This window comes from Dasypus novemcinctus, chromosome 6 (genome assembly GCF_030445035.2).
Source record: "Dasypus novemcinctus isolate mDasNov1 chromosome 6, mDasNov1.1.hap2, whole genome shotgun sequence".
NCBI lineage: Eukaryota > Metazoa > Chordata > Mammalia > Cingulata > Dasypodidae > Dasypus > Dasypus novemcinctus.
Genome location: NC_080678.1, coordinates 34,347,494 through 34,363,825, shown reverse-complemented (window position 1 = coordinate 34,363,825; position 16,332 = coordinate 34,347,494). Strand labels below are relative to the sequence as shown.

General features: G+C 37.2%; 1 protein-coding gene across 5 annotated transcripts in view; it reads right to left on the bottom strand.

Moving 5' to 3' along the window:
• STN1 (STN1 subunit of CST complex) overlaps positions 1-16,332 on the bottom strand; it is a 38,211-nt gene that overhangs the window by 15,135 nt on the left and 6,744 nt on the right. For 2 of the 5 annotated variants that reach the window (XM_004468229.3, XM_071215685.1), the window contains 5 exons: positions 16,041-16,136; positions 12,202-12,270; positions 5,903-6,070; positions 4,797-4,920; positions 3,476-3,647 (listed from right to left, as the gene is read on the bottom strand). In XM_004468229.3, the coding sequence (XP_004468286.1) occupies positions 3,476-3,647; positions 4,797-4,920; positions 5,903-6,070; positions 12,202-12,270; positions 16,041-16,136 (629 nt within the window). Of the gene's footprint in view, positions 1-3,475; positions 3,651-4,796; positions 4,921-5,902; positions 6,071-12,201; positions 12,271-16,040; positions 16,137-16,332 lie in introns of all 5 variants that reach the window. The other 3 variants (XM_012528910.3, XM_012528913.3, XM_058298499.1) reach the window with 3 other exon arrangements.

The following is a 16,332-nucleotide window of genomic DNA, read 5'->3' as shown; positions in this document are numbered from 1 at the left end:
GGATCAAGTAGCAGAAAGAGAGAGTGCTGGGACTGGGAGATTAAAAGCAGTTGGTGGGGGGGGGGGGGGCGGGTGGGCTCAACAGAAAATATAAACGGTCTGTGGTTCCTATCCAAAAACGTCCACCTCAGCTGACTTTGGGACATATGGGGACATATTTCCCTGGCCTGATTCTGGTCTCAAGGCTAAAGTGTCCAGTCTTCTGCTATCCAGTATCTTTTTTTAGACTAAATGAGATTTTTTTCTAAAGAGCAATGACAGACTCATCTGATTCAGGAAACTGAATTTGCTCACAGACAAAAACAGAGACTGGCTGAATGCGCTAAGCCTTCTTGAGCCTCTCCTTGTCTCAGTCAGGAACTGGGTGGGTCTCTGAAATATATATAGTCTTCATTCCCAAACAAACTCAGCATTCATTCAGCTGTCAAAACACAATGGTTTTGCAAGTTCTATTTAACCATTTGTTAATGGATGTTTCCGGATTGGCTAAGAGGGGTCATTACGGAAAAAAAAAAAAAAAGGGGGGCAGTGGCATTCGAATGGGTTCAGCCCCTGCTTCTAAACCATAACACTATCACAATTACGTTTTGTTAAATTTTCATTTCTATGACAACAGAAAATGCCAAAGGATCTAGGGTTTCACCCTAATTGTAAAGCATTTATTTTAACATGCCTCTATAAAATGGAATTTAATTTAATGACACTTTCCTCTCTAATCAGAACAATGTGAGGGAATAATTCATAACTGATTGAAACAAATTGTTTGCAAAGTCAAAACAAATAGTGTCAAATTCTTTTTTCCTTTTTTTTTTTTTCAGTACTGGGGCCAGAGATTGAACCCAGGACCTTGTATGTGGTAAGCCAGCACCCAACCCCTGAGCCACAGCAACTCCCCTGAGTTAGTTTTTTCATTTTTTTGCTTGTTGTTTGTTTTTGTTTTTAGGAGGCACCAGGGACCAAAACCAGGACCTCCCAGGTGGGAAGCAAGCACTCAACTGCTTGGGCCATATCCACGCTCCCATTTCCTTTTAAACATACAGTACTGGGCAGGCACTGTTTCTGTTCTAACCATTTTCCCAAAAAAATCATGCCAGAAGTTCCCAGCAGATCATTTTGAACTGAAGAACCTTTTAGTTCTCAGCGTCTTTTAGTCTAAACTTAATTACAGCCATCACAGAAGAACTGGCTTCACAGGAGGAATGTGGACTTTGCTAAGCTTTACAGTTTCCTTCCAAACATACCAACAGAGTCATCAGAAATCTTAGGAGGCCAAGTGGGCAGTGAGCCTCCTCGAAAAGATTAAATATCAATAGACAGCAGGAAAGCTGCAATTGTTTAGAAGCTACCTTAGCAGCTAGGAAAGTGCCCAGTCCTGACCCTCTCCACCTGAGTACTTCCTGAAACAATATCCCTCATATACATATGGGAAATAGCAGCTCACTAGACAATCAGGTGTGCTAACAGAACTAAGAGGCAGTGATTGTACCCAGGATATTTGAATGGTGCCTAAGTATCTGTTTCACCAGAATCATGATGAACAATTACATTACCTAACCTAAGTATTCAGAGTAGCACTAAGACTGGAAAACATCTACACAGTATAGCAATGGAGAGACTGGTTAAATAATTATGGTATTTGTAAGGAAAGATTATTATATGGTGGCAAATCTATATGTGCTGATATGAAAGGATCCATAAGACATAGCTAGGGTTAGATTAGTGATTAGCATGCTGTCATTTATGTAAATAAAGAAGGGGATGTACCCCCTTATAATTTATTAATACCTCCGAAGGATATCCAACAGACTAGCAGTGGTACTAGTCTCTGGGGAAAGGACGTGGGAGGGAAAATGGGAAGGAAAGTTACTTTTTTTTTCCTTAAACTTACTTTGAAAACTTATAGGTCAGTTGCAAAAATAATACAAAACCCATATAGAGAACGCCAACTCCAGATCTACCACTTTTAACATTTTGCCCTATCTGCTGTATCATTCTGTCTATCCATTTATCTATCTAGTTATCTATTTTCTGAACATTTAAGAGTAGGTTTACATCATCCTCCTTCAACACATAATACTTCCATGTACATTTCCTAAGAATAAGGATATTCACCTATGTAACCACCTTAAATACAGTTATCAAGTTCAAGAAAATTTAATACTGATATAAAGTTTACAGTCTGTATTCCATTTCTTTCATATGTCCCAGTAATATCTTTTTGAGCCATTTACCCTCTATTATTAGATCCAGTCCAGGATCAAATATTACATTTAATTGTCATTGTCTCCTTCACTGTTCTTTGTTTTTTAATTGTGGGAAAATATGTACAACATAAACTTTCCAATTTCAACCACTCCCAAGGATCCCATTCAGTGAGATTAATTACATTCACAATGCTGCACTGTGCTCACCATCATCCACTATAAGAACTTTCACATCATCCCAAATATAAACCCTATACTCATTATGTATTAATCAGGAAACTTTTACTTTTGACTGTACACTTTCTAGGACCATTTGAATTTTTAAAAACCATTCCTTTAATCAACAAAAAAATTATTGAGAACCTACTTTTTGACAGCCTCATTCTAGGCCCTAGGTAGAAAGCAAAGAGCAAGACAGACAAGACCTCTACTCTTACAGAATTTAAATTCTGCAAAGGAACTGCAGACAAATAACTAAATATCAATGATGTTACAAGATATGAAAATAGGTTGATAATGTAGTGAGGGACCAAGAGGCTGTTGGTACAGATTGTCAAGGAGGGAGAGAAGGTGATGCTGAAATTGAGATCATCCCTGGTAGAATAAAACAAACTATGAATCATGTTACAACAACAAAAAAAAGCAAAAGTGGCAATGAAAGGGCCCAAGCAAATAAATAAACTTAAAACAACCTAATATAATCTGTAACACTTAAGGTGATAAACAAAGACAGCTTTTCCAGGAGAAAAAAAAAATTATTTTAAGTACCCCTTGAAGTTTTTACTTATAAACCAGACTGAATACAAATAGGTCTTTATTTAAAATCTTAAAACACTATAGGTTAACCTTATTCTCAAGAAGAAAGAGCAAGTCATTCAAAACCTTGGTTCAAATTCAAGAATCTTATCTTGCTAATCTTTGAATGATGGGTTACCTCTTCTCATTTATTTCATTCTCATTTGGCTCCTATGAAGATTAAATACCCATCTCAGTAAAGACTAAAAACTAATGACTAAGAACCTTAGACTATTTTTTCCCAGACTCTAAGATGAACCTTAAGTAAGGAGAGAAAAAAGGCATGTCCATTCTCATGTCAAATTCTCAGTAGTCACTGCTCTTTAAAGAAGAAAAATGCTATGTGATAGAACCACAACCTTGGTCCCCTAAACTAACCCTGTGACTCTTAATCCCACAGTCACACTCACCCCTGCCTGTTAGCTGCAGATTTGGGAAAGGAGATCTGAATTCTGGCATGGACACCTTGCACTTACTTGGTCACAGCAGGTGCTGTGAATTATAGGCTGATTGGCAAGAGACATCAAAGATTCCACCATTTCCAACTCCTGCTTGTAAAAGGTTTGCACTCTGTTCTCCACAAGGAATTCTTTGACTTTTTCACTCAGCAAACATGTGAGGCTGGTGAGGTCCAGGGCACCTGGATTGCTGCTGGGAAGAGTTTTAAAAAGCCCTGCAGAAAACATCTCCTTTGTTCCGTTTTGGTGTGCAAAAAAGAGAAAGTTTTCTAGAAAATGCAGCACTATATTTATGCATGGTTTTTTTTAAAATAAAGGGCAATCCAAATAGTTAACATTGTGTGGAGGTTTAAAAGGAGGAGGCAGAACTATATGAGCTAACTGAGTCATTCATGATAGATGAAGAATGTCTAGCTGCAGAATTGTAGGATGTATTCCCATTTTTGTAAATATATGGGTGAAAATTCATGCTTGGGTAGGCACAGAAGAAGGATCCACGTCAACCTATGAATAATGCCAACCTTCAGGTTTGCAATGTGGGGAGTGATTTATAAAACATGCTCACTATTACTGTATCACATTTATTTTCTATATTTGTCAAAAATTAAGATTATATAATAAGGCTATGATTTTAAGATTTTCTCTTTAACACTAATTTTGAGCTTTTTGATTATGATATGCTTTGTTTTTCTCAACCTCAACACTACTGATATTTGGGGCTGGATAATTATTTTCATGTGAGAGGGTTGTCCTGTACATTGTAGGATTGTAGGATGTTTAGCAACATTTTTTGTGTCTAATCACTAGATGCCACTACCAAACCCCCAACCCCAAGTCATGACAATCAAAAATATCTCCCAGCACTGCCAAATATCCCCTTGGGGGCAAAATTATCCCTGTTTGAGAACTACTGGTGTAGTTTCTGGTAGTTTTTGATCATGACATGCTTTGGTGTTGTATTTAGATAATGTGTTTTGATATAATTTTCTTCAATTGTCTGTTCTTGGGAATTTATTGATCTTCTTGGAATATGTGTGTTTCTAGTTTTCATCAAATCTGAAAAAATTTCAGCCATTATTTCCTCAAATATTTTTTCTTTTCTCCCCTTCCTGTCCTCCAGAGACTCCAATTACACATTTTTCTCACAACATCTCTATAATGTTTGTACTGTTATTATCTTCACTTTCCATACAAACAAACTGAGGAATACAGAGGATAAAAGAACTTGCCCAGAGTCCCATCATGAGTCAGTAGACAATCCAGGCACATCCCATCTGGGCTCCTATATCTTGGCTTGACTCCTGTGCTCACATTTGCAGCAGTATGAGCCAAAACTTACCTCAGTCCCTCTTCTTTCTCTAGGGCTGGGCTGTGGAAAGGCTGGTCATAAACTTTCCTGTAGATAGTGGGCACCTCAATCATCCTTGCAATCTGAATGTTCCACACTGGATCATCCACTTTATCTAACAAGCCACAAGGAAAAGAGGACCACAGAAATTACACTCAAATCTGTTCTTTGCCATGGCCAAAAGGGTGCTAGGGTGAGAGCAGAGGAGTACTCAGTGGATCTCCTTCTGTGTGAGAGCCAAGGGATCATTACAGTCTAGATGACTGATTCCCAATCATCGTGCAGGAGAGAATGTAATTCCCTAAGCATCAAAAGCTTTGCCAGGGCATGGCTTGGAACTATGGAAAATACATTAATATATCCATTTACCTGTTACACTGGAGTACAATCAGGTTCGCTACCCCTGACATTTCCAAAAGAAAATCAGCCAGAGCAGGGCAAAGAGCATCATTCAAATGATGTGGTACTGAACCCTCTGATTTGCTGTTTTCTAAAGTTAAAGGACTCAGTGGTATTCAAGAAATCATTCTTCATTTTGAAGAATGGGACACCTGGAACCCAAAGAATTTTGGAAACTCTACTATGCTGCCCAAAATAAAATTCACCAACATTTTTCTTTCCTATTTTATAATTACTTCTCTTCAAAACAAAATTAAAGGAGCAGATGTGACTCAAGCAGTTGAGCACCTGCCTCCCACATTGGGGGGGGGGGTTACCGTGTTCAGTCCTGGCACCTCCTGAGAAAAAAAAAAACAAAAGCAAGCAACAAGCAAAAAGATAAAACCAACTCAGGGAAGCTGATGTGGCACAGTGGTTGAGCATCAGTTTTCCCACATACAAGGTCCCAGGTTCAATCCCTGACCCCCAGTACCTCCAAAAAGAAAAAAGAAAGAAAAATACAATAAAAACAAAAAACAAAAAACAAAATTAAGAAATGCTCCTTTTCTAAAGAAAGCATATTATACAATATAATTTATCCCATGAAATAGAGTTAATCTTATTTGAACCTTTTGAAAGATCGACTGATAGCTAAACAAGAGTTTATGGCACACACATCCAGACTAACCACCCATTTGACCAACATATCTTCAACTTACAATAAGCAGTAGCATGAATTTCTCGCTCTTCTCTGTACGTGCGGACATAGCCCCTGACTCTGATAATATCCCCAATCTCTAGCTTTGTTCTCTGCTCGATGGTTTCTTGCAGCTTCTTAAGCTGTGAGGTTAAACTCAGATCTCTTGCTACACTTGGAGCAGCTGTACCTGTTTGAGGCAGAAGGAAAAAGAAATGTATGAAAGTTACCCCACAAATGTGTTAACATTTGTGAAGTAGTTTTAGAGTAGGACCAATTTGCTACATTTCTTTATTCTTCTGATTAGTTGTTCTATTATAGGAAATCCACTTAGCCTATTGAAATTCTCTACTGAATAAAGGCTGTAAGCTCTAATTATGTCCTTGACACCCAAAGTGGGTGAGTTCTAATGTGGCTCCCATTGCCTTCCTCCTTTATCGCCAGCACATTCAATGGTGCCTGCATGTCTGAACTGACTTCTGTATTCCTGAAATCTATCAAAGATGAGAAAGTGAGGGAAGTCTCAGGAAGAGTTCCAGATTGAAGAAGACTCATTAACAGTGGAAGACATAGATACTGTTGAGATAGTCTGGGATGGCTGGGACAGTGGGACACAGTTGAAGGGTCTGTGGATTGGATTGCTGTTGAAGCAATGTTGACTTCCTGATTGGTGGTTATGTGGTGGTTTAGGAGTGTCCTTGTTTGGGGGACAAATACACTGTAGTGATTTTTGTGAAACTTTTGTGTGAATGAGTGTATGTGGCAACATGATAACTGGGAAATCTGAGTGAAGAAACCAGGAATGAGTTCAGCCAGGTTTGGTGACAATAGCTCTAAACAACATTTTAAAGGATCTTCATAGGGAGGCAGAGGGCTGGCATAAGCGAAAAGAAGGGCCCAAAAGATTTTCTTGTCGTTATGGTTCTGTTTATGAGGAAGGCAAATTCATCTCAATCTCAATCCCATCCCAGGTGCTGAACACCCCAACTTCTCATCTGGGTCTTGGGTAACTAGACTAATTACACAGATTCATACCACTTAAAACTATAAACTCAGGCAACTTCATGTGAAAAGAACCCAATGCACATACAATTATAAATAATTTTTATCACTTACATTTACTTCTAAATTATGTTAAATAATGATAATAATAATAGCCACTTACGGGTACTGTTCTCAAGACATTACAATATATTAGCACAGAAACCCATAATTTTTATTAACCCCATTTTACAAATGAAGAAATGAGTTACAGAGAGGTGAAGCAATTTGCCAAAGGTAAAACAACCAGGTAGTGGCAAAGCTGGAGTCTGAAGTGAGGCAGTCTCTGACTCAATTCCTTCGTGTTCATCCTTTATTCTCTCCTGCCGCTTTTCCATACTGGTGCAAATGATTTTGTGTTCTGCTTTTCACGTAGAATAATTTCAAATTCACATATGTATTCACAGAATCTGCATAATTAAGCATTTTAAATAACTATATAGCTTTCTGTCTTGTTACTATGCCATAGTTTAGCTAGTATCATTAAATATTTTATCCTGCCCCCTCCCCACTTAAATTTTTTTTCCTTTTTGTTTTAATCACTAGCACTATCTGGGTCACCACTTGCATCATGGAGTAAGACAGACATGGCTTCAAACTCAGTTTCACCTCTTACCAGCTATCTAATCTTGAGCAGGCTACTTAACTCACTGAGCCTGTTTCCTCTTTACATTAAGTCTCAGTTTCCTCAATTATGAAATGGGGATAATAACAGAGTTTGCCTCAAATAATTGTTGTGCAAGATCTTATTTAATCCTGACATTATGAGCTTAGCACAATGTCAGATCTATAGTAAATACTAAATAAATGTCAGCTATTTATGATAAATATAATAAATGATTAAGCCCTCTAGAAAATTATTTTGTTTTCTTTGGGGTCTTTCATTGGAATTATAAGATGAAAAAGTACAAACGGATTGCCAGAATTTCTGCCAGAAAAGAATAAGGAAACCATTCTCTTTTTACACGGCAGCACCAACAACATATACATGCTCAGGGCTCCTACACTGGCTGCAATCACTTGGATTTTTAATAGTTTAATAGATATAGCGTGATTTCATAACATTTTATTTTGCATTTAAGGTGCAAGATTTAATTTTTGTGTAAGATTATTGACTCTATCTTTATGTAATAAGCTGCTTGTCTTTTGAACACTGTTAATTTCTTAAGAAATTTAGGGGATAAATTTTCTTAAGAAATTTATCAGTTATGCTTATTACATATATTTTTCACATTCCATTGCTTTCTTTTATATGTTTATTTGATTTCCTTCATTGTGCAAAAGCTTGAAAATCTTTTAGGCCATCCATCTCGTCACTAATGCTAGCTTTCAATACTTTAACAGCCAGGGACTTAGGAAAGCGTAACATGTTTACCCCCATATTCATTGAGGTAAATATGCAACTCTGTCTTCGTTGTGTTATTTTATGTAAAGTGCAAGCTAGGGACCAAATTTGATTCTTTGTTATTAATATTATTAGCCCAAACCCATAACATTTTAAAAATACTGATTTATGTACTACTGCTATATTATTTCTGGTTTGTCATATACTGGGGTGTGTAAAATGAAATGAGTCATTCTTTTGGTCTGACCAAATTTTCTGTTTTTTAATCAAATACAGTATCATTAACAGTGGCTTTGAACTGCGTAGAGACATTAATTTTCTTTTAACACATCGGTGTACCAAGGGAAACAGCAAATTAGGGAGCATTGGGAACTTTGAATATCCAGTGACCAATACCTAGGAATCTGGACACAGTCAGCAGTACTTAGCTGACTAGATTTCTTCAGAAAGGACTAAAGTATTACTTTTTTTTTTCATCTCAATCTTTTTATTTTTTGTGCATTGGTTTTTTTATTTTATTTTTAAATTTTTTTTAAATTTATTTTTAAAAGATACATTGATAACACAAAATGTTACATTAAAAAATATTGGAGGTTCCCATATGCCCCACTTCTCCCACATCAACAACTTCTTTTGTTAGTGTGGTACATTCATTCCAATTGATGACTGCATTTTGGAGCATTGCTACATAGCATGTATTATAGTTTACATTGTAGTTTACACACTCTCCCAGTGCATTCAGTGGGTTATGGCAGGATATATAATGTCCTGCATCTGTCTCTGCAGTATCATTCAGGACAACTCCAAGTCCCAAAAGTGCCCCAATATCATACCTCCTTTTCCCTCTGCCTTCAGCAACTCCCGTGGCCACCGTCTCTACATCACTGATATAATTTTGAAGTATTACTTTTTAAAAGGCTATTCCACCTGTGTTCCAATCCCCAGTCCTCTTCTATTTAGGCTGATATTTTATGGGTATTAAGAAATTTCTATTTTATTTCCATTATTCAGAAACTATAGGTGATGATAAATGCTTCATAAAGCACAAGTGGAATTCTGATACTGATGGCTGGTGTGCGTGGAAGCCCTTTCACTGAAAGGGGGAGCCAAATTGCCAAAAGAAAGGATCAAGCTGTATAATTTAATGAATATAATGTGATGGCTGGAGCCTGACAGAATTTCATTTTAAGTAGCCCACTCTGTCCTGAAGATAAACCCCTTCTAAAATACTAAAATTAAGAGCTAACCTTTTTTAACTGTGCTCTTAAAGCTGTGGCCAAATAGTACATTCAACAGGACATTTAAAGGAATTAATAGGGAAACGGACTTTGGCCCAGTGGTTAGGGCGTCAGTCTACCATATGGGAGGTCCGCGGTTCAAACCCCGGGCCTCCTTGACCCGTGTGGAGCTGGCCATGCGCAGCGCTGATGCGCGCAAGGAGTGCGGTGCCACTCAAGGGTATCCCCCGCGTAGGGGAGCCCCATGCACAAGGAGTGCGCCTGTGAGGAAAGCCGCGTGAAAAGAAAGAGCAGCCTGCCCAGGAATGGCGCCGCCCACACTTCCCGTGCCGCTGACGACAACAGAAGCGGACAAAGAAACAAGACGCAGCAAACAAACACCAAGAACAGACAACCAGGGGAAGGGGGGGGAATTAAATAAATAAATAAATCTTTAAAAAATAAAATAAAATAAAAATAAAGGAATTAATATTATTTCTTATACTTTGACTGGAACATGATTTTTTGACTTAGACTAAATTGTGTTTAAAATATTAGTCTTCACTGGCCACTTTCCAACGGGAAACTGTTTGAACTGAGGGCATGTAAGTAAAAAGGAGAGAATGGACTAGTTGAAGAACAACTTAAAAACATAGCTTCATGTATAGCATAATGACATTTTCAGACTTTTGCCTTGTACTCTCATCTTCTCTTTAAATTCTCAAAGGAATTCCCAATTATGGCTATCTACTGTGATCATTTATTCATCTACTTACTGATACTTGAAAATCTCATTCTCAGTATTAATCACCATTGCTTTTAATCTAAAAGAGTACCAAGTATAATAATTATATAATATTCATGTTACCATTTCTACATAAAAGTTAAATATGAAAATTAAAACAATTTCAGAAACAGAGGTCAGCAAACTATAGCCCACAGGCCAAATCTGGCCCATAGCCTGTTATAAAAAAAAAAAAAAAAAAGTTTTATTGGAATATATCCATGCCCATTTGTTTATGTATTGTCCCTGGCTGGTGTAGTGCTACAACAGTAGTGTTGAATAGTTGAGACACAGATATGGTCAGCAAAGCCAAAATACTTACCATCTGACTCTTTACATAAAGTTTACTGGCCTCTCACACAAAAACAAAAATGCGTATTCAAACTATAATTTCTGATTGAAGATTATGACATAAGCCTGCAAATTATTTTAATAATCTAGACATAGGAAAATTCACAACTGATTATCTTATAGGCTTATTTCTTGCCTATGATATATCTACATAAAACCTACTGTCCCCTTAATTTTGTCTTTTGGCTACAAAGCTTCCTAGGCAAGTCATTGCTTCTGATTTAAATTTTCCCAAATGAGGAAATAGGAATATGAAATATATGTACATTCAACGGGACATTTATAGGAATTAATGACTAAATTTTAAATGTAAGTACATCAGAAATTAAGTAAATCAGCATTATACCAGATACCAACCAGTGTGATCAAAGCAGAAATTTGGGAATCTGAAGAGCAATGAGAAATAGAAAAGAAAACACTCAAGTATTAAGACTTTCTCACCACATATAATACAAGGAGACAGATAATAGATATTAAATACATTGCATGGCATTGGTTAATATTATCAACTTAAGCAACTTAAAAAAAGAACCTAAGAACTATTAAAATAAAAGCAAGTAATTCCAAGGGCTATTTCAGTTACAGTAATTATATTCAGTATACAATTTTACATTTCTTTTTCAATTAGTATTATTTAATGGCTACTTCCAAAGGAGTCCTATTTCACCTTCATATCAATCTTAGAATTCCTGGTATATTTGTTTGAATATATTAGAGATTTCAGAAAATCTAGATCACGTAGCATAGAAATTAGTGACAAACATTAACAGAAGTTCAAAATCATCTTGGGTCAAGTGACAGGCTTGGGGGAAACAGATGTGGGCTCAACCAACTGGGTTCCCATCTACCATATAGGAGGTCCTAGGGTTGATGCCCAGGGCCTCCTGGTGAGGGCAAGCTAGCCCATGCGGCAAGCTGGCCCACATGGAGTGCCGGCACATGTGGGAATGCCACCCTGCACAGGAGTGCCGGCCAATGCAGAGAACTGGCAAAGCAAGATGATGCAACAAGAGACACAGAAGAGAGAAATAAGAAGATGTAGCAGAACAGGGGAGCTGAGGTGGTGCAAGAGAGTAATCACCTTTCCCTCTCCAGAAGGTCCCAGGATTGGTTCCTGGAGCAGCCTAATGAGAATATAAGCAGACACTGAAGAACACACAGTGAATGGACAGGAGAGCAGACAACAGGGGAACGGGGGCGGGGAGAAATAAATAATAAATCTAAAAATAAAAAGTGACAGGCTTAGCAGAAGGGGGTTCTGACCTGGCTGGCAATTAGGCTACATCTTGATTTATGTAGTAACTGACATGGTAAAAACTCCTGAAGCTTTCCAGTACCTTATATACTTTTCTGTATAGTTAGAAGTACATGAGCACCGAAGATATGGAAAAAGAAAAACAACTGGCTTCTTCAATTGTTTGATTTTCAGACAGCTAAAACTCTGGGTCCATTGCTTCCAGCTTATCAATGTAATTGACCAGGGGATAAATATGAAATTTAGCCGTTCAGCTGTTCTGATGAGCTACCTTGAATGAAATCCACCCGTCAGCTGAGAAGTGAAGAAGCCTGGCAAATAAAATTACCTGATGTCGACTCGGCATTACTCAACTTTTTCCAGCAGATGCAGTTTATAACTCCAGTGCTATCATCCACTGCAAGAGAAGTATCAGAAAGTAGAAGAGAGATTTGGCATTACTTGTGAAACTAGCATGTCATCATTACATTCGGCCATCCTTAAAGATGACAGTTTTCAATACCCTGGAGGGGTAAATCCCTTTTCAAACTGTCCTTCCTCCTTTGGGAATAATCTTTCTCCATACAGCAGTACAAACCACTTGTCTGCATATGTCAATGTTGTACACCACATCAGTGTGCTGTATTCAACCTTTCACTTACCCTACCTCAGGAGTACTAATGATTCCTGTCTACTCTTCTCTTCTAAAAATGGAATCTTCAGGAAGTAAAGTGCTAAAATCTCATGTCTGCTACCACACAAAATCAGCCTTTCCCTCCTAACTGGAAACAACACAGCATCACCTGGTCTGGGGAAGGAGGCACAGGCACTTAGAGCACAGCCTGCTGTCACCACGTGCTCCTTCACTAGCTTGCTGACTTACCAAGGCAAAGCAGTCCAAGCTGTTTGGCCTGGGCTTCTCTGCCCATTCCTTACAGGGAAGGTAAGAAAAGAAGAGCATGCCATAGAAGAGCTAAGGTTTATCTTTATAATAGAAGGCAATTATATCCTGACCATAAAAGTAATACTGGTCTGGTTTATGTTATCCATACTGAAAAAAAAATCAAATAATTCCCACTACACTTGACTTTATGACTGTAGAGGTATTTAGAACCGATTCCTATGAGATAATAGGTGTTTTCTCTTTGCCTTTTTTCAGATAAACTCAGAGCAACATGGGGTTAGTGAATTTTTTTAAAAATCATCAGACTGTTATAAAAGCATACATGAATCTTAAGACAAAAATGTTTGACTGCTAGTTTAAATCATGGAGGTTTAAATCACAGTTATATCTGTTGCAAACAGATACTGAGAGGAATATCTCTATATTAAAATAAATCTAGGTAAACTTAAAATGATAAGAAGAAATATAGGTGAGTAGTTTTTAATTTGGGGCTTACAAATTAAAGGAGGAGAGAGCTACCTAAACACTAAAACTATATAGCAATTTTACAATTTATATAGTTAGTGCCTTAATAGAGTTCTTACAAATTAACAAGAAAAAGATCAAGCACACAATAGAAAAAAATGGCAAAGAAAAAGAATATGAAATTTATGAAAGGCATAAAAATGGCCGATAAACATATAAAAACATGCTAAATTTACAAGTTAGCACCAAAAAAAGCAAATTTAAGTAATTTCTCAATATTAGAATGACAAATAAAAATACGGATATCTTCATATAGTTAGTGAGAAGTATAAATTAGTATCAAATTTCCAAATTGTACCAAATTTCCAAAGTTCAAATTTTGAACTGTATATATTCCTTGACTTATCAATTTTTAGCAGTTATTTAACCGTATGAGAAAAACAGAGCAAGTACACAAATATATATTTGTTTAAGGGTGTTCACTGTAATTCTGTTTATAACATTGAAAACTGGAAATAACAAATGTTTTAACTATGGAATTAATGAAGGAAATTACAATAAAATAACATGAAAATAAAAAGTTGTAATGAAGATCTTTGTTCATTGCCATTAAAAAGTATTCATATCTCATTATAAAACAGAAATCTTAAATAACAACATGTATAATAAATGTATGTAAAACATTAAAGAGGGGAGAGGGATGAAGGGAAAGAAGAATCAAACTGAGTTACATGGAAATTGTATAGCACAGGGGAGCAGATATAGCTCAGTCGTTGAGCGCTTGCTTCCCATGTACAAGATCCAGGTTCCATCCCTGGTACTGCCTTTAAAAAAAAAAACTTTATAGCACAGCAGTCAGTAAAGTATAGGGTTGGCCCCACAGTCCTCCAGCAGGAATTTTGAACAATTATTGATCCTTAGTTTTCTTCTCTGCAAAATGGAAATAATATTTTGTAGAAGTACTTTATTGTGCTATAAACAATGTGCTCACTCACAGAGGGTATAATTTAAGAACTTAGTAAATGTCTGTTGACTTGTCTAGAGAAAAACATAACCAATATCTTTGATATAATAAAACAGAGAAGAGATTTAGTATAGAAGTGCCTAATAAGATGAACTATTCAGAGTTTTTAAAATATACTGGGAAGAGCAGAGGGCATGAGAAATCTCATCTCTCATATGTTATTTTATAACACAAGACAATCATCTTCAGGAAAATTAATGTGTAAATAAATGCAATGATATTGTATCCATACATTACCAAAGCACAGACATGTTCTTGATTACATACTTCAACTGCCTTTTATCTTTCCCCAAGTAGAACAGGAATATGAATCCAAGGCAACAAAACAAAAAGTGAAAATGTCAACTACACTACAGGTTTAGAAATAAAAATTAAAACTCCCACAGAAAATCTAGCTTGGCTCTTAACTACAGATAATCTTGGAATTATAAAAAGTGTGACAGTTTTAAGTTTTTTTGTGACTCCCAGAGAAGATAACATTCTTAAACTAATCCATCCCTGTTGGTGAGGGATCCTTTGATTGCATTAAGGGCTCCTTTCATTAGATCACTTGCATAGATTGCTTTAGGGCCTTTGACTAGACAGCATTACTGACACATGACCCAGGCTGGGTCTTTGCTCTCTTGCTAGGGTCTTGTTTAAACTGAGAACTGGAGGCAAAAACACACGCAGAGAAAGATGGCCGCCATTTTGATCCTACCATGTGAGAGAGAGGATCACCTGCAATTGCAGAAAAATGAAGAAGCCCCAAGAGGCTCAAAGAGGTCCCAGAGGCTGGAGCTTGTATACGCTCTAAATCAGCAGAGCATAGAGGCACAGAAAGAGGTCCTTGGAAGTCTAGGCCCTAGGAGCAGCTCAAAACTGAAGAGATGAGCCCTGCCATGTGCTTGATCACCCACAGCTGAGGTTCAAGAGAAATCAGCCTAGAGGAGAAGGCAGAGACCCAGATGGAAAGCTGCCATTTTGCGTTGTCACTTGGCAGGAGACAAGGATCCCACCAGCAATCAACCTGTGGTGAGAAAGCATCTCTGCTAATGCCTTGATTTGGACATTTTCATACCTTTGGAACTGTAAGCTTTTACCCCAATAAATTCCCTTTATAAAAGCCTAGCCATTTCTGGTATTTTTGCATCAGCACCATTAGCAAACTAAAACACAAGGCAATATATTAAAATGCCTACATTTAAGTGAATGAAAACATCCAGATGATTGACGATAAAATTACTTTCTAATAGTTCACTAGTGTTCAGAATATCAGAACCCTTTATTTAGTTTCCATCATTATGAAGAAAGTGAAATTTTGTGATAATGGGTATTTACCCCACCGAGCACCAAAAGGCACTATTCAAAATTGTTAAATTATTCCAGATTTAAATGTTTGGAAATTATTTTTCACACTTCCTTTTCTTCTTAAACAGAGTCTACTTTAACATTAATTTGGCCTTTTTAAAGGTATCAATACAAACAAATAAAATCATCCTTTGCCATTTATATCTATGCCTTTGGGTATAAAGTGTCTTTCCTGACAATAAGTGACCCCAGACCTCCATGCTTTTAATTATTCCACCTCTGAATCCCCAGCAACTGTCACTCACAGTATTCATCATTTTGCCTTCTAACTGATCCTCATCTTACATTTAGTCCATGACAGTGGCTCCAGGCAGCTCCCAAGAGGGTAAAATGCATGGGCCTATGAGAGTCTTCCTGCTCTGAAAGGCGGAGAGGTTCCTTAAAATTCAACTTTCAGCTAAGTTGGGTCCTATATAAATTAAATTTCAGATACAGTTGATCTTACCTCCATAAATGTAGAAAGCGTCTCTTTCCTTCACTGCAATTACAGTTCCCAAGACATCTATTTGTTTTATTGGATGACCATTGTAAAAAAATATACCTAAAAGTTTTAAAAAGGCTAAGTCAATATATCTTATAATTACATTGTCTGGTTCATTAAATGTTAATTGGGATTGGGGGCGGGGATAGGACACAGACAGAGAGACTCCTGGGCATGATGCATCGCTGGGTCGCATGCTTCTGTGGCCTCCTGTACATAACCTCAACTCCCAGCTGGCTTTAGCTACTTCCATTGG